At 38.7% G+C, this 23,665-nt stretch overlaps 3 protein-coding genes across 7 annotated transcripts in view; 1 reads left to right on the plus strand and 2 right to left on the minus strand.

The window, feature by feature from the left end:
- Positions 1-22,897, minus strand: part of NPNT (nephronectin) — a 77,496-nt gene extending 54,599 nt beyond the window's left edge. For 3 of the 5 annotated variants that reach the window (XR_007725829.1, XM_050791487.1, XM_050791485.1), the window contains exons 1-3: positions 22,558-22,897; positions 20,256-20,356; positions 5,864-5,914 (exon numbers count right to left, since the gene is read on the minus strand). Coding sequence is in view for 4 of the 5 variants with exons in the window: in XM_050791487.1 (XP_050647444.1) it covers positions 5,864-5,914; positions 20,256-20,356; positions 22,558-22,628 (223 nt within the window). In the remaining variant the exon portion in view is untranslated. The remainder of the gene's footprint in view (positions 1-5,863; positions 5,915-20,255; positions 20,357-22,557) is intronic. The other 2 variants (XM_050791486.1, XM_050791488.1) reach the window with 2 other exon arrangements.
- The window catches only part of PPA2 (inorganic pyrophosphatase 2), a 1,020,900-nt gene that overhangs the window by 494,121 nt on the left and 503,114 nt on the right, over positions 1-23,665 (plus strand). The window lies entirely within an intron of this gene.
- AIMP1 (aminoacyl tRNA synthetase complex interacting multifunctional protein 1) overlaps positions 1-23,665 on the minus strand; it is a 524,679-nt gene that overhangs the window by 391,870 nt on the left and 109,144 nt on the right. The gene's annotated exons all lie outside the window — the stretch shown is intronic.

The raw sequence follows: 23,665 nt of genomic DNA on the forward strand, positions 1-23,665 counted from the left end.
TATGAAAACATCCAGGGAGGCAACTTAAGAAGGCCTGTATAGAAATTTACACTCTTTCCGCTCTTATGTAAATAATCAGGTCAAAACGACTAAGACTGGTGACCTTATTTTGTGACCAAATAAAAACATCGTTCTTAAAAAAAAAAAAAGAAATACACTCGAGTGCCTCCACACTTTCACATGGAATGCCATTTTCCCCCTTGTCTGCTACACTAATATCTAGACTGGCTTCACCTGTTAGTTTGACCATTATCACCCCCAAGATTTTCATCCCTCATGCTGAGTTTGTACCCTCTTCAGTGCTTTCATAAGCCTTTGTGCATACTTCTATCATAAATTATATGTATATACAGGTTTACTTTTAAATATATATATCTTACACCATATTTTCAGAGTTGTTTTTCTTATCTAGCTCCCTCACTAGACTTTGAGCTCTTTAAATGCACAGCACCTGCTCTGAAGTAGTGTACAGTCTCCTGACAAAGACAGACATGACAGGTGTACGAGGTGTTAAAAGAATAAAGAAGAAGGAATTTCTCTGCAGGGAGGCAGGAATAGGAAAGATACCAGGAAAAACTTTCAAGAGGAAATGTGAGCTGAATTTTAAAGGATAAGTAGAAATTCGCCACAGGAATGGGTGAAGGACCTTTGACTCAGACTGAGCAGCATAAGAAAAGCTAACAGGCATGAAGCAGCAGAAGTCTCGAAATGCAAGGGCAGTCCACTGCGACTGGGCCCACAGCAAGAAACAGTCCTCAACAGATAAGGCAATGTCAGCCTGAAAAGGCTTCTACTCAAATAATCAAGATTCTACCCCCAGTTGTGAACAGCCAATGGTCTGTAAGCAGTAGATGGCACAATCAGATTACCTTTATATGTTTTCAAGCACATCAATTGATTTCTTTTTAGAACCTTAAGCAAGAGAGAAGATCTATGATATGTAATAAGGTCATAAGGTACGGAGACAAATATATTCATTTTCTCATTAAATTGTTTCCTGAAAACCACAATATGTTTATTAAGATTACACCTTGTCCATCTTTTTTTTTTAATCCCTTTTATTAATAAATAGAAATGACTAGCTCTTACACCTTCAAAAGTGTACTGAACTGAAGTGGACAAGGCATTGCAGAAGCTGTTACACTGGTGTAAAGACGTATAAGACACAGTCCCCACCTTCATGAAACTAATAGTCTAGCAGAACAAATAATATAGATCCATAAATAACTACAATATAGGGCAGTGTGAGATATGCTTCATGCAGGTGTTATATGTAGAGGAAGTACAGAAGATTTGCTGCTGTGAAAATCCGGAAAGCAGACTGGAGAAAAGTGGCATTTAGGCTAGGACTTGAGGCAGGGCTTATTTTTAATACATTGTATTAGGACAGAATACAAACTTTAAAAATAAATGTGCTTGGCTGGGTACAGTGGCCCACGCCTATGATCTCAGTACTTCGGAAGGCCGAGGTGGGTGGATTGCTTGAGCTCAGGAGTTCAAGACCAGCCTGGGCAATATGGCAAAACCCTGTCTCTACTGAAAAAAAAAAAAGCCCAAAAATTATATGGGCATGGTGGTGCATGCCTATAATCCCAGCCACTTGGGTGGCTGAGGCAGGAGAGTCCACTGAACCCGGCAGGCAGAGGCTGCAGTGAGCTGAGATCGCACCACTGCACTCCAGCCTAGGTGACAGAATGAGAATATGTCTCAAAAAAAAAAAAAAAAAAAAAAAAGTACTCATTCACTATTAACAATGACTCACTTTTAGTCAAATATTTTCTTAGAGTTAGGAGTGGTGGTGAGGTAAACCAAAAAAAGGCAACCAAAAGAGGGAAAAAAAGAAAATATGTTTGTAGAGGATGACTTTTTTTCAGCCCTTGATATAAACAAATGTTGAATTATTAGTTGCTTACAACTGCAGACCAAAATGGTAAACTGGAAAGATTTTTTTTCAAGAACTTAAAACTATTAGATAACATTTCAGCAGATGTGGATTTTTACCTATCCCACATTCTTCTTCTACGGGTTAAAGCTGTTCCTCCATGGAGATACTTGTGGCAATAATCAATGTTGACTGAAGTTGATGAAGGAAAAGGAAGGAAGGTTTGAGTAGGAGAATAGTGGAAATAAATAAAATCATAGCCTGTGTTCTGTTCAGATCTCACCCTGCAATCCATGCACATATCAAATCTCTCTACTTCAAAGTCTCACAAGCACTTCAAACTGAACACATCCAAAATTGAAATCATTATCTGCACCTTCTCCTGTGTTCTCTAGCTCACCAAATGATGTCCCAGAGACTTGGGAGTCATCTTGATTACATCTTCACCTTTCACGACCAGCATTACAGATACTGCAGCCACCATGTGACTGAATGTGAATGTGAATATAAGCCAGTTGCTGAGTCAAATGCTTTGGGTTTCCTCATTTGATCGTCATAAAAAATCCTGAACTGTTATCTATATTTTATCAAAAAAGAAGCTGTAGCTCAGACTGTTAAGTTTCTCAAAAACACAATTTGTGGTGGCAGCAAGTCTGTCTGCCAAGCCCATGTGCCCCACCGCTGCCCTAACACTGTGTGCCTGTCCATCTTTTTTTTTTTTTTTTTAAGTATCTTTCAATCCCTCTCCTTCTCTTTGTTCCCACCACCACTACTTAAAATGCAGCCTAATTTCTCACCAGGTTGACTTCCTACAGGTCCCAGGCATTTGCACTAAAGGAAGTGAGCCCCACAGGGAAATGAAGCACATGCTTCTTCCAAATGGGCCAGCTACTGAAGAGGCCCCAGCTGATAGACTCCTCGCAGCAATGCAGACCTACTGATTTTTCAACCAACTCTTATATATCCATGTCTCCTGTGAAACACTGACAACTACATGAATTTCAAAAAAATATTAAAACACTCCAAGCAAAATTAAATTCACCTGAGTGCTAGATCTGATCCATTAGCACCAGGTATCCTCTGAAATATTATGTAATTTATTGGCTTAAAATCTTTACAGTGTTCCTCTACAATTTTGTGATTAATGCAAATGTGTTTAATATGATATCAAAAGCCTTCCAGGAGTCAGCCCTTTCCCACTTCTCCCACTGCATCTCTCATCAGATGCCCTTCATACATATATCCCACATATGCTGGGTTGAGATTCTTACAGTTCTCGGAATGTGCTCCTCCCTCTGGCTCCTGAGTTTTAAATGCATTTTTCTGTGTGCCCAGGATACTCTTCACATGACTGATTTATCCCTTGAGATTCAGCTGGGCCATCACCACTCCATCACTGCTGGTCTGGGCTACTGCCCCCTAAGACATGTTCTCACAAAATCCTATACCAAAACATGCCTTTCCCAAAACATGCCTCTTATTCAGTATTGACTTCCTCTGTGGGCTTTCAATACTGATAGTGAGTGACATGAATGCCTAGAGCTTCATTTTACTGGGATGATATCTGCAGTAGTTGGTCCTGGATCATGCAGGTAATAGCTGGCTCTCTCTCTCCATACTCTCTCTCTCTATATAATATATTATAATAATATATAATATATAAATAATATATTTATATATTTTTAAATATATTATATACTTATATTATATATTATATTAAATATTATATTTATTATAAATATAAATATAGTAATACATAATATATAAATATATATTATATATTATAATCTGTATTATATATACATAAGATAATATATTTTTATATATATATAGAGAGAGAGAGAGAATGGAGAGAGCCAGCTATTACCTGCATGATCCAGGACCAACTACTGCAGAAATCATCCCAGTAAAATGACGCTCTAGGCATTCACATCACTCACTATCAGTATATACTGATACTATATATATAGATAGATACTATATATAATATATAGATACTATATATATGGTATCAACTGAATACCACTGAGTCCATGAAGTCTTCCTTGATCCTCAGCAGCAGAAAATGATTCTTTCCCTGAACTTCCTCAAATCTTTATCCCTAACTTATTCCTATTTAAGAATCATAGAAGGAGTAAGAGCCAATCATCTTACTAAATTGAACTGCTTGAAAGTAAGGGTCCCTGTCGTATTCACCTTTGTATCTTCCCAGCACCTAACTTAGCTCTTTACCTCTAGTAAGATCTCGAATAATTACCAGATAAATCATAGGAACTCTAAATGCTAACGTTCCACAATTCAATTCCATCTCCCTTCAATTCATTTCCCAAGTGTAAACACTGTTAGATAACCACAACTGTTCCACTCGGAGGTTTATGGATGGATATTATTAGAGAAATGGGAAAAAACGGTTCAGAAGCACAGACAGCTATCCCATGAAAGTTTTTATTTTAGAAATGAATAACTCAATAATTTTTCTACTTCCAATTGATTATTTCCAAAACATGATTATGGTAAACAAAACCATTTGATAACATGCTATACTATCTGTCCTAAGATGGATCCTAGAAAAACTCGGCTCAGAATTCTCCACTTGTATTGTATATATTGAGCACACACTAATAATAGCAAACATCTGTCAAGAACTGTGGAAGGCACCCTCCTTATAACCAGTAAGAATCTTGCAAAGTTAGATTTAAAGATTACAACATTGCAGCTCAGAAAAGTTAAAATGTCTAGTTTCTCACAGGTGGTAAGTCATAGGAACAGTTCCTATGACTTATGTCATATGTTGGTGACCAAGCATACATTCTACTGTTTCCTTGGCATTGCCTCCCTAACATAAGCCATAGCTCTACTAGTCAATCTTATAATTGCTAGTAACTTTAAGATACATATGCTTTAAGTCTCCCTGAACAAAGAAATTTCTGAACTTTTATTTCTAGTACTATCAATTTTGTTCCCAAATATTTTCTTATTAAAATTCTGCCTTAAAAACATTTTTCATGACATGTCATAGTTTGTTCAATCAGTTTAAAGAACATTGTCAGGCCGGGTGCAGTGGTTCATGCCTGTAACCCCAGCACTTTGGGAGGCCGAGGCAGGCGGATCACCTGAGGTCAGGAGTTCAAGACCAGCCTGGCCAACATGGCAAAACCCTATCTCCACTAAAAATAAAAAATTAGCCAGGCATTGTGGTGGGCACCTGTAATCCCAGCTACTCAGGAGCCTGAGGCAGGAGAATCGCTTGAACCTAAGAGGCAGAGTTTGCAGTGAGCCAAGATCATGCCAGTGCACTCCAGCTTGGGCAACAGAGCAAGACTCTGTCTCAAACAAACAAACAAACAAAAAGAACATTGTCTTCTTAGAACCAATTCCATTAAACATTACAATTCCACATATTTCACCAAAGTTTTTCACTAAAGTGTCATAGGGTGATAAGTGACATTATTTACTGCCAAAAATATCTTAAACAAGGAACCCTTTATGTACCTAAAACAAAAGCATAAATGCCCATAGGTGCTATTATAACTGTTTACATATGTCATACAATAAAAATATTTCTTACCTGAATTGTTCCATGGAGAATTAATGAATATGAAATATAATTCCCTCAGGTTAATGATAGGCTGGTGTTAGTAATTTCATTTGGTGGACTTTGTTTTTATATTTGCTTCTTTAAGTATTAAAAACATAAACTGTCTTTTAGGTTAGAATGGAGGTCAATTTATTAGATTCATAAAACAGAAGAAAGGAATTATCAACTGAAAGGGAAAAGTTTAATGTAATAATTGAATTAAAATTAACTTACTATAATTATGTATGGAATAAACACATCTCTAAGAAATATAGTTTTCCTAAAGAGAAGCAACTCAAAAACACAACTAATGTTTTGTTTATAGTTTTGTAAAATTATTTAGAAGGTATGCCTTTCAAGACATAGGTTAGCCAAAATTATTTCAAGAAATATGTTCATCTAACCTTTGAGCTGGCACCTTATCCTGGCTATTCTCTGCCTTAAGACGTAGAAAGCTGCAAAACAAATGTCCAAAAAAAGAAATTCCAGATCTTTTCTCTGTAAGAAGGCTGGACTTGGGTATTTATCAACTTGTTACATTCCCGGAGACTTACACATATTCAACTTTCAGTGCTTTTCTGAAACAAAAAAAAAAATCTAGGACATGTTTAAAATAGTAATATTTTAGTCACCATTTTGTTATTAAAAAAACATTTCATAACAAAAATATTAACCAATAATTGAAGTTATGCTATTCTTCTATAGTCCAAATTCTAAATTAAAATATTTCAGACCTTTTATGATGCTGTACTTTCAAATCCAATTTTTCATTTCCAGAATATTAATTTCTGATTCCTAGAGACAGTATCCTTTTATTTAAATGGGAGTTGGAAAACACATCTGAAAAAATTTAAACTTTTGATCAATTAGTAAGAAAGGCTAATAGTTTTCAAATTGATACATTTTTACTTACCTGTTTCTTACATACTGTATGTTCCCTTCTCTCTCCAACTTTGGGGAGGAAATATAAATTTTTTTCTTCCCTTCCACAGCATTTTCTTCTTGCATGGCTGCTTTGGTTGTCAATAGCAACAAGAATTACCATGAAAGCACAGCCATTTCATTTGAACATACATAAATAACCCAGTTTGATGAAAGTAAAGAGAAGAAACTTGAAATGGTACTAATAATGGTCAGTGTTTGATCAACCTAGAGATTTTAGAGGTAAAAAAGGGATAATTTTATTTTTCTCTTCTAATTAATGCCTTTAAAGGATTAAATAACCACTGTAATTTACAATTATATATTTATTTGTATAATTTGTATAATTTAAAATTAGGTGAGTGGGGCCTTCTTTTGGGTAATACAAGAAGAAAAAAATTCTAAGTCTAATTTGACTTAATTGAAGCAATAATTTAACTATTGATCCAGAATGATTGCTATGTATTTTTAAAGACATATTACATTTGCTTGCTAGACTTTTTTTTTTCATATTGGTCAGGTTTCTAGTGTTAATTTGAAAAGAACTCACCATATCTTGATGTTGACATATTCCTTACATAGAATAACAAAATACATCAGGTACAATCTAAGCAAACAGCTGAAATCAAAGTGTAAATAGCAAATTACATTCTGGATCACACATGTTATGACTATGGTTATATATGAGAAAGAAAAAACATAAAAGGATACCGTTTCTTTAATTGTATTTAATTGCCAATTTTGAATCATCAAATTTATAAGGAAAAATACTTTATTGTAAGCAAAGGTAAAACAACTTAATAAAGAATAGCAAACATCATTATGTTCTAACTAGTTGTATTAGTACCAAATAGCCAAACAGTTTTGTATAGTTTATTTTATCCTTGTAGTATCTTAAGGTTGGGTCATATTTTTCCTACTTACCATAAGTTAGTCTTGAAATATCTAGATTTAGTAAGTTTTATGGTATCAATATATAACTGACTTCAAGATAAAATTTTAGTCAATATCTTCTATTTTTTAATTTGCATTTTAAAACTACACAAAACTGCATTTTATGTCAAAGCAATGTTAAATCTGGAATAGATTACTTCTAGGAAGTTTCTGGGATCTATTCTCTATTGAAGGATAAGGAAATTTTTATACGCAACCATCACAACAATTTTTATGAAAGTTGCCAGAAATAAATGCCCTACATACATTTTTTTTGCAGTATAAACCCCACTAAAAGATTCACTAAAATAGGATTCATTCATAGCACATAATATTGAAAAATCTGTCTCATTTTCTCTTGATAATCTGTTGCTCTATAGCTATCATAAAATGGCCACAGTAGCAAATACAAGCAACATTTCAGCAAAGCTACTCAGCTAGCTTAGAACTCTAGAACTCTCTCTGGCAACTTGCCTAAGAACCCTTGCTTCAGTTCATCTGAAGGTTCTTCACTTTACTATATGTGGTTGAAATTAATAAGCACTCTGATGATTTTATGAAATTGTGACTCATAAACCAGAGAAACTAAACTATTTGGGGATTATGTTTCTTGCTTGCTAAACACAGGTTTATGGGTTTGGAGCCAGTCCTGAACTTTGGACAGTGTTAGGAAAATCCAGGATAAGAAACCTTAAAGAACTGAGCCTTTTTTTTTTTTTTTAAATCCAAAGGTATGCCCATCTTCTGATGTATAGTTTCATTTACTGTAAAGAATTATAAAATGTCTAAATATTAGGCCAAGTATAAACTTTGGAAAAGAAATAATAAAATGCTACAAGCTAAGACGCAGTTACAACATGACTCAGACTGGAGGCATACACCCCCTTAAGCAAGCAGCACAGCATGACACATGCACTTTGTTAAAGGTGATAAATGCCAGGTGCATGCATAAAAGGGAAAGGTCCTCCCTGACACAATGTACTTCTGCCTCCCAACCTTAATCATCACCTAGAAAAAGCAATAGCTCTAAAAAGGTCTCTATACCCCAACCTTAATTTTCATGCTATATTTTTCATTGTCAAAAACATTGATATTAGCCTGCACACTCTTCACAGACAACTACCTAACTCTGTACATTTTTAACACCAACATCCAAGACAATAGACCCTATGGACAACAAATTAAGTAGCAATGTGGATGATCCCAACTTTCAGTACACTAGTTTAGAACTATTAAAGACATAAAAAAATTCTTCACACCTCAACACAAGATTTAAGAACACAACATTTAGCAAACCTACACATTATTTCTTCATAATTTTATACTTTTCTCCCAAAAAGTAATTGTTTCAAAAATCACTTCTGCCTTAGTTAGGAAATAAAACTGTACATCAGAATGTCTTAATTCTTGGCCATACATAGACACCAAGACACAATCTTTTAATTCTTCAGGGATGTAAAAACTCAACCAAGAGACAAGGGACCCTGAAACCACCACTATCTATGTCAAACATCATAAAATATTTCTATAATCATGTAAACTTGAAATAATCTGTTACCATAGTTAGTATACACAATGTAAAATCAACTCTAAACACCCAAATACACTAAAAAATATAAATAAACATAAACTGTGATTTGTGTTTTTCTATTAATTATCAATGGCTTTGCTATTTGTTGGTATGTAAATATTTTGCAGATAATTACCAAGTACCTAAAAAATCTTAACACTAAAATAAAATAGAGGCACTAAACACTTTGGAACACTATTTTGGTGGGAAGTTTATGTTTGGAAAGCCCATCCATGGAGTTTCTGAAATTCAGCAACACAAACCTTTGACCATTTAGGGGCTTTCCTTAGAAACTGAATTTAAGAACTTTGATTTATGAAAATAAAGCTAGTCCAGGCACGGTGGTTCAAGCCTGTAATGCCAGCACTTTGGGAGGCTGAGGCGGGCAGATCACGAAGTCAGGAGATCGAGACCATCCTGGCTAACATGGTAAAACCCCGTCTCTGCTAAAAATGCAAAAAAATTAGTCAGCTGTGGTGGCAGGTGCCTGTAGTCCCAGCTACTCGGGAGGCTGAGGCAGGAGAATCGCTTGAACCCAGGAGGCAGAGGTTGCAGTGAGCTGAGATTGCACCACTGCACTCCAGCATGGGTGACAGCGGGAGACACCACCTCAAAAAAAAAAAAAAAAAAAAAAAAAAGGGCTAAAGCTTTTCAGAAATCAACATGGTTTTTGGCAAAGTAAGCATAAATCCAAAATTCCTAGCTGTGTTTTCCTTCTGTGTATATTATCACAAATTTAAACTGTGATGACATATTTCCTAACATTTCAGAGTAAGTGAATAACATTTACAAAAGGCAACCCTAACCTTGTGATCTGATGATATTACAGCAAAGTAATGTCAGTTCTGGAGAATTTATATTATTAATCTACAGAATGGTTAAAAAGATATTGATCAAATGAAGTGTTTGGTTTTAAAATTTAGTTAAATCTTGACTCTCAACATGCAAATAACCCATGCCAAATCCTTATTCTCAAATTTGCACTCCCTTGGCATCTAGTAACTACCAAAGCTAATGTATGGCAGAAAATGAAGGCTTCTAATAAAATATAATCAGAAAAAAACTGTTTGTTCTCCGAAACAACAACTATCTTCTAAAGCTAAGAAATCACTTTGATTATTCATATCTCTTTCCTCCCATCAGAGTTAAGAATAACAGGTTGATTTAACAGTATTTCAGCAGGCTAAAATTCTTCAGAAAATCTGTAAAATAATATAGAATGAAAAAATAGATGTCACTATTTTACCACACATCATAATGCTTTATCATGTCTGGCCTGTAATATACTCCTTCATTCTGGCTTTATTAGAAATTTTATTAGGAATTCTATTATGGCCATAATTGTGTCTTTAATTATGTATCAGTAGCAATAAAATCAGAAAACTTAAAAAGAAGTCTTAGTGAATTAAAATAAAAAGTTTATTTGTATTTGATATTACTTAATTGAATTATTTACCTTATAACATACCAATTTTTAAATAACTGGTGTATTTTGCACCCCAATTTGCCCTGGCATGTTCCCAGGGATGTACCGTCAATATGCTACTAGTATCTTCAATGGCTGTAGTTGGTGATTTTTATCACTTCGAATTTTTTTCAAGCCAAATTATCTTGGCTACATTTTACTATCTCTGAGGACTGATCATTTGTTTGTTCCCGTGAAGACAGAAAACCTTGGCCCTGGCAATGCTAACTTTGTCACCTCGCCGCCACGTTGATACAGGGTGACAATTCAGACAGGCAGATTCTTGGTTCACACTAGTCTCTGCAGAAAAGGCGTTTGAAGACCTTCTTTTTGTTACTCCCAAGGAGATGCGAACCTTACTGGATTGCTGCCCTCTCAGAATATCATTGAGTCATCTTTTTAAAAATTACTATTTGCATTTTTTGAGAGAGAAATTATCCTAGGGTATATGTGCATCAGGATTTCAGGTTCTATTGCCTAGGGCTTCAACAGTACATGAGAATCAGACCTTCCGCACACCCAGTGAAAAGATGACTTAGGTTTGGGTACGGGATGTTGATATGCAGAGTATTGCCTATAGACTCTGCTTTGAGTCTGTTCAGGTCTAAGCAACTTATATAAATAAACCCTTATAAATCCAGGTGAATTAAGAAAACAGTTGAGGTTACTTCGATTCCCTGGAACACCTATAGCAATCAGGAACTTTGGGGAAATAAGCACTGGTCAGGGATTCTGTTGTTCCTGGGCTTACTGGCCCGTATCCATGTATCAGCATCAGTAGGGTAAATGATGCCTAGGAACAATGTTCATGCCTTTCCTCTTTATTCCAAGCCATAATTGGCATGGAAATGAATAAGTATATAGCAAAATGGTGATGAATTTATATATTGCTATCCAATGGATACAAAATTGTTTTTAAAAAATCTCCCACTGCTTTCTTTGCAGATCCTCCTTATACTGGAGCCTAGGCGGGGCCCTATCCATGCTCTATTCACAATGTCTCTGGATATCAACTCCATCAGTTGTTTACTGATCTTCAAAATATATAGACTTAAAAAAGAAAAAAAAAATGAACTGGCCTTTAATCTGTTAAATAACACAGCGAACTTCAGAACACTGTTAGTGATTCTAACCTGAAATGATCTTGTCTATTCTGGAGCTGTCCATCCAAAGCCCTATACACTTCACCCATCACAGCTAGATGTTCTGGGCTGAATCCAGCTGAGCTGTCACAAAGCTATGTACATAATGCTTCTTAAACTATGTATAGAACAGCTTTCCGTGAACCGTACTTCTAGAGTAAGGGCCTCATCTTATGCTGACGGATATTCTATGAAACAGCTTTTCAAAAACCACCACTGGCTTCATGATAGGAATGTTGCTGTGGCCCCTTCCATTCCATCATTTACTCCCACTCTGCAAAGGGCCACGTGAAAGTCTTCCTTCAGAACTACATGAACGAAAACCGTAATTTCTGCCAGATAACTGGTTTGCTTTTTCCCTAACAAATGACACAAATTAAATCAGCAACAACATCTTTTACCTTTGGCTACCAGAAGCTAATAACCAAATTGTAGTACGTATATAGGATCCTATGGCTTACATATCTGCATTTGAAAAACCCTCCACCTAATATTTCTATTTTACTCCCATTTTCCTCCATGTAGCCCCTATTTCCTTATTTTAATTGTATGAATTCCTAGAAGCCACTTTATATACTTTCCCAAACAAGACAGGGCATAAACAAATAGAAATAAAGAAATCAATTTATCTTTTAAGGTATCTTCTAAGGAACCAAAAATAGAAGGTGACTGAACAGAAAGTTTCTACTCTAATATTAGCCATGATTTACACTCCTTTACATCACATATTTAACATAAGAAAATTTGTAACAATAAAATGAAAGCTCTTCAATTATTATACTAATACAAAAATCAAATGTCTTTAGATATGTCCTCCATATCTAAAGGTACACAACAGTGACGATGATATACGCAGATATTGATTGCAGCATGTTATATAAAAACAAAATATTGAAAACCACTCAAAGGTACATAACTAGGGTATTTTTAAGTTAATTACGGTACATTCATTCACGTAATGGCATACTGTATAGCCATTTAAAAGAATGAGTCAGGTTTAAATAACTGATGAGGACTGCTTTCCAAAATGTAACATTACATGAAAAAAAAAATCAAGATACAGAATCATTTGTACTTCATGCCATCATTTATGAAAAAGGGAAATTTTGAAAATGTTAAGAAATCTCTACAAGGATCAATAGGAAACAGTCGTAGCCTGTTGGAAGGTGGAACTAGGTGTCAAGAAAACAGCAAAGTTAGAAATACTTACCTTCACTGCCGTCTTGCTCTTAGTATGTGTCTTTTAATTTTTCACCTAACCATGCATTTCTTGCTTTTTTAAAAGGAGACAATTTAAGTATATAATTGGAATAAGGATCAGAATAACTAATAGAAAATATATGCCCCTATGGTTTTAAGGACACTACAAAAAGTATTTTGGTACAAAAATATCTTAATATTTTCTGAAAATATTTTTATCATAAAAGGTGTCCCCAAAATGGTATTCAGATCTCAGAATTCTACATATTCCTCCTTAATAGGTCATGGGTCTAGGGGAAAAAAAAGCCTATACTACATACATAGGTATAAACATTATGGCTAACGGCTGGGCCTGGTGTCTCACGCCTGTAATCCCAGCACTTTGGGAGGCCAAGGTGGGTGGATTACCTGAAGTCAGGAGTTCAAGACCAGCCGAACCAACATGATGAAACCCTGTCTCTACTAAAAATACAAAAATTAGCTAGGTGTGGTGGTGCACACCTGTAATCCCAGCTACTCGAGAGAGAGTGAGGCAGAATTGCTTGAACCCAGGAGGTGCAGGTTGCAGTGAGCCGAGATCCTGCCACTGCACTCCAGCCTGGGCGATGGAGTGAGACCCCACCTCAAAGAAAAAAAAAATTATGGCTAAACTACAAAGATAATAAAATATCAATGAATTAAATAATTCCTAAAGGAATGTGTGGATCTTTCTTACAAGTATAGGATAGGCAGGAAGCCATTGGAAGACCCTGGCAAATGGACACGTCTCACTCCATTCTCCTATCTTCAGCCCATTGCCTCTGGTCTGATAGGAAACAGATGATAAATGGGAGCAGATGGACATTCACTGAGTTGTCAGAGGGATTTCTTGGGAAAGAAAAGGGATCAGAGAATACTAAAATCAAGGAAAGATCAGACTCTGGATATGGGATTGTTGGAGCCTTTGGGTCAGTATTGCCATTCAGTCTTTCCCCTTAAACTGTCTTCTCTACTGAGTAAGAAGCCATTGGGCAATTGATAAAAATTACAAATGTAACTGCCATTTGACCACACATAAAAATTTATTCTGCAGAAACACTGAGAACACGCAAAACAACATTTTTAACATATGTTCAAAGTTTTTTTTATAATTGCTTGTGTTAGCAAAAGATTAGAATCAACACAAATGTTCATCAGTAAGAGACTTGCTAATAAATTACAGTATACCCATACAATAGAATGCTGAGTCCATTAAAAAGTAAGGAGGCAGCCGGGCAAGATGGCTCAGGCTTATAATCCCAGCACTTTGGGAGGCTGAGGTGGGCAGATCAGTTGAGCTCAGAGCTTGAGACCAGCCTGAGCAACATGGCAAAACTCAGTCTCTACAAAAAATACAAAAATTATCCAGGTGTGGTGGCTCATGCCTGTGGTCCCAGCTACTTGGGAGGCTGAGGTGGGAGGATGGCTTGAGCCCAGGAGGTAAGGGCTCCAGTGAGCCAAGATTGTGCCACTGCACTCCAACCTGGGAGACAGAGCAAGACCCTGTCTCAAAAAAAAAAAAAAAAAAAAAAAAAAAAAAAAAAAAAAGTCAGGAGGTCTATGAAGAAAACCTTTCAACAGGTAGTTAAGAAAAAGCAGCAGCATACAAAGCAGTGTATATAGTATGCTTTCATTTGCACAAAACAAGTAGGTGGTAGGGGAGAGATCTATTGCAATTTACCCATAAGTAGGTAAAATATTTTTAAAAGTATACCAAAAACTGATCATGCTTGTCGCTCTGAGGAGGGATATTTGAGGAAATGAATGTATTTTCTCCTACAAAATAAATTAATATTTTCCAAAGATTGGTGGAAAAATTTAAAACACTGCAGAAAATCAATGGGAAAGGGGCAAGAGTGTCTGCATGTCACAGTGGGAGGCAATAATGAGGGTTAGGCCATCAGAATCCCTCTCCCTTGCCCTTCCATTTCCCCCATGATGAAGGCCCATCCCTGTGATGAATATCTTCCCTTAGCCACTGAAAGACACTGCATAGAATCACTGAGCATCACTTATCATCTGGAAAGCATGCAGTGGATTCAACTAACTCAAAATGCAAAGAACATGAATTCTATAGATAAAAAGCAACAAAAAGAAATGCTGGAAGTTACACTGGTTATAGGAGGTGAGGGAGAAGCCACCTACATTTTTGAAAGCTTATCAAAAATTTCCACAAAGCAAACACAGTGTTGTTTCTGGCACCAGAAGTGCCTTCTTGGTCCCAGTGTGTATATGCGTGGGCAACTTCAAGCAGCATATCCCTGTGGCAGGTATTTGAGGACAGATCTAGTTGCTGAACTGGCAGAGAGGAGAGTGCTTCCCTTTAGTTGGCCTGGCCTTCTAGCTTAAAAAGTACTAAAATTTCTAATCCATAAAGGTTAAGACCTGGCCAGATTAAGCTTATGAAGGCATCTCAGGAAATTAGTAGATCTTAATAGTATTACATAAGATCAGTTCTAATTGGGGAAAAGAATAAAAGAGCAAAGCACTTTCTTTGAAACTTAACTTTGAAGACTACACATACTAACAAATTACCTGTTTGAAAAGGTCAAGACTCTTCAACGCTGATCTTACTTTGGAATCTGCATTCCAAGACCACTTGAAGTTACCCAAAGGTACATGATGTTCTTAAACAACCTTTCAAGGAAAGTAGCAGTTAAATATTCTTAATCAAAATCTTCACTTCCTAAGGATTTGTGGATTCAAGTTTAGTGTTGCAAGTAATCATAAAATTACCCATTGCCTTGCTTTTATTCCTACCCAAAAAAAAAAAAAAAAAAAAAAAAACACCAACAAAAAAACCACCAGATTCTGCATTCTCACCTCAAAATTAGAGGAGGAAACTAATACACTAAGGACAATGAAGTGTACTTTGCTCCATTAGGCTGACCCCAGAATTCTGCTAGCAATCTTCAACATAGATATAAACAGTACAATCCTCACCCCTTTTGAGAGCCCCTGTTACTTCTTGGGTGCATACAGGTATAAAAATTGCCTTTTTTTTTTTTTTTTTTTTGAGACGGAGTCTTGCTCTGTCGCCCAGGCTGGAGTGCAGTGGTGTGATCTTGGCTCACTGCAAGCTCTGCCTCCCAGGTTCACGCCATTCTCCTGCCTCAGCCTCCCCAGTAGCTGGGACTACAGGTGCCCACCACCACGCCCAGCTAATTTTTTGTATTTTTAGTAGAGATGGGGTTTCACCGTGTAAGCCAGCATGATCTCGATCTCCTGACCTTGTGATCCACCCGCCTCGGCCTCCCAAAGTGCTGGGATTACAGGCGTGAGCCACCGCGCCCGGCCTAAAAATTGCTTTACATTTTAAATACTAATTCATGTTCAATGGAAATTGTCATAGTTGTTGACCTCAAATAGAAAGGCATTTACTAGTATAACCTCTCTGTGGAGGGAACACTATGTGTGGTCTTCAAAACAAATTCTAATGTTCTAACAGCTCTAATTTTCTCTTGATTATTTTAAAGAGAGTATTCAAAATCCAAATAATCAAAGCAGCATTCAAAATCCAAATAATCAAAGAAATATATAATCTATATAGTTTTGTGATTATGGACAGGAAGTTAATGACCAGTATAGGGAGCAAAAATAAATCATGTTCCATTTATAAGACTGAGTATCTGAATCCAGATAGGAGTAAGAAATGAAAATTTAAATATTTTATTTACTAAATCAAAATTCTCTCCTCAAAATCAATAGCCATGTCATTTGAAATGCAGAAAGAAATAATTCAATAATTTTTCATCATTTCCAATATCCATAATCATTAGCCAGTAATATGTTATACAACTAAAATTACTTGACCACTCCAAAATAGCTTCAGAATGAATTACTGTATCTCAGTCCCTATGTTTCACTAAACTGTAAGTTTATCTGAAGCCAATAAGAATCCAAAATTTTCACTTTACATGGAAGAGGCAGCAGGAAATGAGGTTCAGAGCTAACTAAGCAATGTCAAGCTGTAGGTGTAGGTTTCACATCTTTCAAAAATCTCCAGTAGAAACATAAGAAAACATCTCAATTTTCCCTGTTCTTAAGGATAAATGATATAAAACCATCCTAATTCACATCATTTCCTTCAGAAACCACAAGTTGCTCAATGACAGCCAAAGAACTCAGAAATGGAATTTTGTTAAAACTTGGAACTGGTTGTATTTTGAGTTTTTCTTCACACTTCTATAAAATGCTTTCAACAAAAATGCTATTGTCATAAGCCACATATACAGTCAAACCTCCGAGTAAACAGAAGGACAACTATACAAAAATACAATATTTACACTCTGTATAGTTTTTCTACATTAAGGAAGTTTTCAGATGCAGTTTAGAGCTTCAACATACCTTAGGAACATGCTTGTGTAATACGAAAACGGTAGCTGAGAAATGTTAAACAGCTATTCAGGTACAAAAGTCAGAATTGAACTCAGTTATCCTAAATTATCTAGTGCTTTTGGTTAACAATTGTTTCCACAGCATACACAGCTTTTAAAGATGAAATATACAACCCTGAAATATCTTTATTATAGAGGTCTCCACTTGGTAGAAGGAGAGAAATAACATAATTAAAACATGCCATCAAGATGACAAAAAAATTACAAGCAAGAAACACACATTTTGTGACAAACCTCTGAGTGACTTAAGATGCTGTGTGCTGTAAATATGCAATCATCGGTGTGTGAACATATTAAAAATTTTTCACCTGACAATAAACAGCCACATCAATAGTCAATAAAAGCAAAGCCCATGACAGTGAGAAAATCAAATGTTGAATTTTCAATATGCTAGAGATCTGTTTAAGAGTCAAGAACACAAAACAAAGAATCAAAAAAAAAAAAAAAGGGTATGACCTACAAAAGAACTATGAATACACAACCTGCCTATTTCTGGAACGGGTCATGCTTTCCCCAGCAGGCAGGAATATTTGGATAGAACGTTGGGTGGTACAGGCAGGAAGCAGCAGGACAGTTTCTATGTCCATTTGAGTAGCATCACTGATCCTTCCTTCCTCAGTCTTAGAGGGAAGAATGTAAAGTTTCCCAGCTATATCTGGCTCTGGTTAGACATAGTGAGCCAGAAGGAGAGGTTTACCAGCTTTAGCATCCTGCAACATTAGTCGGTTTCTCCAAACAAGTCCATAAATAGGAAGATAGCAAGTAAAAATGAAGGGCAGCATGTTTTGTACAGATATGTGTATTTGACTCACAAGAAAATTAAGTTAAACATCTCACAAATGCTCAACCAAATGGAATAAACACTCACCAAAGGGTCACTGCACTAAGGCATAAGATCTGCTAAATAATATAATGAGGGTACCACCACCTTTCCCTACCTACAAACACAGCTTCTGTGGGATAAGTTGGGAAGATCTATGCAGTAATGGGAATAGTTTCTTTTTGTTTTGCTATGCTGTTTTGAAGGAAAATTCCAAAGTGAATCATTCAGAAAAGAAGAGAACCAGAGCATCTCTGACGAGCAAGGGAGACTATCCCTTCCTTATGGGAAAGAACGACATGATTATCTAAAGGTCAAAAGGGCAAAAACATTTTTCACATTAAATTCTCTAGAAGTTATTTGGAATCTTTACAAGGAATCATAATAGATTGAATTGTGATACAATAGCAAGGCATTTTGTTGAACAAACATAGTGACAAAACTTTTAATTTCATAAAGCCTTTCTTTAAAAAAAATCATAAGTTTTCAGAGATATTTCATTCCCTCTGAGCAGCCTCTTTTTGATTTGTTCTGCCCCTTTGAGCTGACTTCTCAGCCCACATTCCTCTACCTGTTTATATCAAAACAAAGACAGGCAGAACTCCGAACTGACAAGAGACATTTGGGCCATCTAAGATGCTAGAAAAATAAAATACACAGAAGGAAACATTCACCTTTGAGCTAATTTTCACAACCTTGCCAACTTCAATGTTAATGGTAAAGAACCATTTGTGCCTTTTTAATTGAAAGGAATTTTATTTCATTGTAACACAGAGAACCTTGAAACTACTTTGATTTTGGAAGTATAAACGTAAAAGGTGAAGCAAATGTTTGCCTACCTGCTATGTGTGAGCCGCTGGGCTAGACCCTTTGTACGGTGGGTCAATTGTATTCTGTTAAAGGGAGATGGTGGTAACTCCAGTTTCCAGTAAACGAAAGAAGTAGGCAAAGCTGCTGTGCAATCACTGGTTAGTCTATTCAATATTGTTTTAAGGGAAGATGATCCAAAAAGAAGAATGGTGCCTGGTGGAATTTAGTCTTCTACAGTGTCAGAAGTATTTGCACAGCTGGAGATTGCAGGTATAGAACTACTCATTTTTCATTCAGGAGGGTTATGTGTGGGTGTGTTGGGCCAACAGAAGGGTCCTTTCTTCACATTTTGGTTATTAGAGTCTGTGGGTTCTCAAATTCCGTACCAGGTAGGCAAATATTCATTTGCTTCACCTTTCTATCCCCAACCAGAGATTGTGGTCTTTATGTGCAATTAGAGTAAATATGTGACTCTCACTGTCCCTCTTTCACAAAATTAAGCATGACATTGCGAGTATCCTCAAAAATTAAAATAGCAGAGGGAACTCCTAATTTTCCTGAACTTAAATTTGCCTGACTCCTCACACTAGCAACCCTTCTCCAAGGCAGGCTTCTCCATTGCCAGCTCTAGCCTTTGTAACTACCCTTCTCTCTTCCTCTAAGCCCCTTCCTCACTAGCAATAAAATATATATCCCAATGTAGAACCCAACTTAGTTCCCATTATCTTACCAGAAGTGCCCCCACCCCGCCCCCAGCACTCTAAGGGTGCTCTGGAAATGTACTTAATCATTTGAAGACTATTTTTTTGCAGTAGGAGTGAGATACAATTTTAAGATCACAATAAAATGCTGGGGACAAATTTCCTAAATTTCTCAAACTCTTTTGACATAGCTCTAAACTTTACCATTAAAATATCCATTTGTGGTCATAGAAAAGGTGAAAATCACTTTTCTGATTTGGTACTTATTACATGAGGTTGGTTACTTAAAGAACTTACAAACAATGTTGTTTCAGAAGCTTTGTTTCATTTTACTGGGTGGTCCATTTAAAACACTGTCAATACAACTCCACTTCAAAAAAGGATTTACAAATGGGCCACTTTACACAACAGCTATGGTGAGGATTATATAAGTACTCTAAGGTTCGGAGCTTATTTTGTGTAAATATGGTCTAGACTCATTATCTTACCTCCATCTCCAAGCCCGGAGAGAGAGGAAAAAAAAAAAAGAAAAAGAAAAGGAATAAACCTGGTGAGAAAACAGGAAGGAGCTGCAGATTTTGAGGGAAAATGCTAAAATAAACATTTAAGGTGGCTCTCTGTGAATGGGCCGTAATACAGGTGGCTTAAGTTGAAAAGAAGCAGAATAAGGAGTCCGGACTTTATCTGAAAATCCCCAAGTCAGACCTACAAGGCCAAGCCTTGCTCAGTAATGAGCCCTCTGATATGTGGGGTGAAGCCATGAACAAGGTGGAAAGCCCCACCTCCCAGGGAACTGAAGTCTCCAGGCTTGATACTCACGCTGACACTGTCCCCAGGACTGGCGAGCCCAGCCCCAGCAGCAGTCAATCCTCCCACCATAACGACATAGGCCAATCGACGACACTATTTGCCTGGGCCACCTACCAAACAAAAAGATTCAAAATAAATAAGGACACTTTTGAGAAGAAAGGTAATTTCCTCTTTATTATTACTTTAGAAAAAATGTCAACCACACCCAACAATTTTCTACAAACTCTTTTACGCCTGCAGAAATTTAAGGTTAAAACACCTTCACAGAAATAGCTCTGCTATGATCTAATGTCAAATTGCAGACAGTTAAATACTCCATCCCCCAACACACAAGGGTAGGAGAAAAAAGGGGAGGGAAAGATGCTTTCTTAACTAGAAATAGCACCAGCTAACACCAACAATTCTCAAGGCTGCCACTCACAGGATAGTTTCTGAAGCTTGAAATAAAACAGAGTCCTCAGAGACCCACACCTGTTACTGGGGGGAAAGCCAGGTTTGACTGATTCACCATAAACTGAAAAGTATTAAATAAGACATGTCAAAGCAGAAAAAAATTTCTGCCTTATATAAAAGGTGGATGGGGGGAGGAGCAGAAAGAAGGTTTCTCAAAAATCAAGTGTAACAGAGCTCTTTTTGAGACATAACTGTGGCAGAAACAAAAAAACAAACAAAAAAAAAAAACAAAAAAAGTACTAGAAAAAAAGTCTAAATAAAACTAAGGAGAGTTTAAAGTGTAGCTGATAACTCAAGTGTCCTTGTGGTTTGAAACTTGCTTAGAACAACAATTCATAGTATTTTCCTCTCTAATGTAAATAATGCCTAAAGAAAGTAATTTCAGGATACAGATTTCAGGATACCTGATTACACGTTGACACATTATTTGCTAAATTGTTTCCTTGTTTAGAGTCACACCTAAATGACTTTTTTCCTCTGGGTATCAACATTTTAATTGGCTGTTTTAGACATCTTTTTAAAGTTACAAAAAGCTATATGCATTCACATCATATGCATATCTTGTGATGGGTTTATTGTTGCAAATATGTGTGCAAGAAATGCATAATATACCCAAATGTGAGCACAGAATTGCTTTTAAAAATAAAATGAAAAGGTCTAGACTCTGGCTGCTCTCACATTTTCTTAAAGTCTCTTTATCTTTTCATTTCCCCTTTTCTTTTACCTGCCTTTTCTACCCCCAGCTCCAAAGTACAAAATAACCCCGAACTTTCTATTTCCTCCGACCAGGTAGTAAACAAGCAGCTGTGCTTTTTCTTGGCGCTCCACTGGTTCCCCTCCGTTCGCCTCCGGGTACAAGAAAGCGAATCAATTGTGGAACTGATTCGTTCCAAGATTGCAGGTAAAACAGGTGCTGCATCTTTCTTTAGGACTAGGCAGGGACCTACACGGAGGAGTGGGGGCAGGAGTCGCTGAAGGAAGGCGACCGGGCGGCGGTGCGCGCCAGAGTAAAACCTCTTCCCGCAGCAGCCATCTGCACTCGGGGCGAGCCTGGTCTGTAATTGCGCGGAGATGAGGGGGACCGAGCACACCCTCCCGACAGACCCAGTGTCTCTCACACACTGGAGCGGCCCCGGAGCGCGGGAGGACCGGCTGAGTGACAGCGGAGACGCGGCCCGAGGTTGTTGGAACCTGTCACGGCACGCCGCCGTCAGGCTCGCCCGGGTCTGAGGAGCAGCGCAGTGTGGGCGCTCTCTCACACACATCCACACACTCATGCTCACACTCACGGAGCGCCTACCCTCCGGTCCTCATTTTGAGCCTCCTTCCCTCAAGAAAACCAAATGGGGAGGCCCACAAATCTCCCCCGTAGCCCAGTCGCTGACTCGCGCCCACCCTCTGTGTGAGCGGCCCCGAGAGCCCCGAGCCGAGCCCGGACCTCCCCCCGGGCGCCTGGAAGCTTCCTCACTGAAGAGCCGTCTAGTTCAGGCGCGGGAGTTTCTCGGGTAAGGGATGTTCCGCGCGTCACCTCGGCGTAGGTGGTTCAACCGCGCCCTCCGAGCTGAGATCCCGGGCTCTAGCCGCTCCTCTCCCCCATTCCTAATTCCCGAGCCAGGGCGAGTCGCCCTCGGGGGGGCCGCGGCTGGGGTCCCAGACTCTCAGGGGCGCGCCCGCCCCGCGTCGGGCGGGCACTTGGAGCCGCTGGACCGCTCTCCTCGCGCCACGCTGTGCGATGGCCCAACTTCTGGATGGGGAGACGCCTCTCTGTCCGCGTAACTCCGCGGGGAAAAGTGACCCAAGACAGTGAGTGTGAAACTAGCGCGGGAAGGAGGAGAGGGATCATCGGGGCCCAGCTCACCTCCCGTCGAACTCGGCGGCCGCCTGCAGGTAGAGCGAGGACACCAGCACCAGCGCCAGGAGAAAATCCATGTTGGGCAGGGGGTCCTGGGGCGCGGCGCAGTGGCGCGCGAGGAACAGGTTGGGGTGGTGGGCGCCGATGGGAGGCGACCCTCTGAGAGTCTCGGGAAACCCCCAGCCCACGCCGCCCGGGCTACTGCTGCCACTCCCGGAGGGCAGCGGCTAGGCGTGCGGCCGAAGCAGGTCTGCTGCGCGGCGCTGGGAGCCCCCTCCGGTTCCCTCCTAGCTAGGGGAGGCGCTGCAGGGGGAGCTGCGTCGCCCGCAGGGAGGGGCGCCAGGGGCGGGCAGGGGGTGCGCGTGCGCCCGACTCGCCGCCCCCCCAGCCCGGGGCGAAGGGTGAGCGCGCTCGGCTCCTCCCCGGGGGCCCAGCGGGGCAGGCAACTCCGGGGCAGGGGCGCTGCGGGAAGGCAGTGGCTCTTGGGGGTTAGCCAAGCAGGGCGAGCCCCAGCCTGGGAGAAAAGTTGCAAACCCTCTCTGGGAGAGGGAAAGCAGGGTGCCCAGCGGGAAAGAAGGAGTCGAAGAGGAAAGGAGCCCGAGGCGTAGGTGCAAGCTCCGAGGGTTCCGCCCGAACAGGTGGTGACTGCAGGGGCGAGCAGTAGCTTTCACCGGAGGGCGGAGAAGACCTAGAGCAGAGAGGTTCATGGGGCTGGAGCTGAACAGTGTCTTCATTTACTGAAACCACAGCACGACTTGGACAAATTAGCAAAGGCAAACTCTGGGAGTTTGCTTTTCCCACAGAGTTGGCAAAGGCATATTTTTTATTTTTTAACTAACCAAAAGAAATATTTGGCTCTCCAGTCGGGTTTTGAAGAAGAAATGAGCAGACTGTTTCTATCTCTACCAGCTCAACTCCCGAGCACATTAGGATAGGACTGCCCCTCTAGGGACCAGTGCCCGCCAGAGAGGAAGGGCTGCTACTGTCTAGTAGTGTTGTGCTGCCTGATCTTGAGGGGATCACTTAGAAACCATTTTAAGTAATCATTGTTCAGTTGTTGCAGAGTAAAAAGTATTGTGCTAAATAAAGGACTGTGTTCAAATGAAAACAAGAT

Source organism: Macaca thibetana, chromosome 5 (genome assembly GCF_024542745.1).
Source record: "Macaca thibetana thibetana isolate TM-01 chromosome 5, ASM2454274v1, whole genome shotgun sequence".
Taxonomy (NCBI): Eukaryota; Metazoa; Chordata; class Mammalia; order Primates; family Cercopithecidae; genus Macaca; species Macaca thibetana.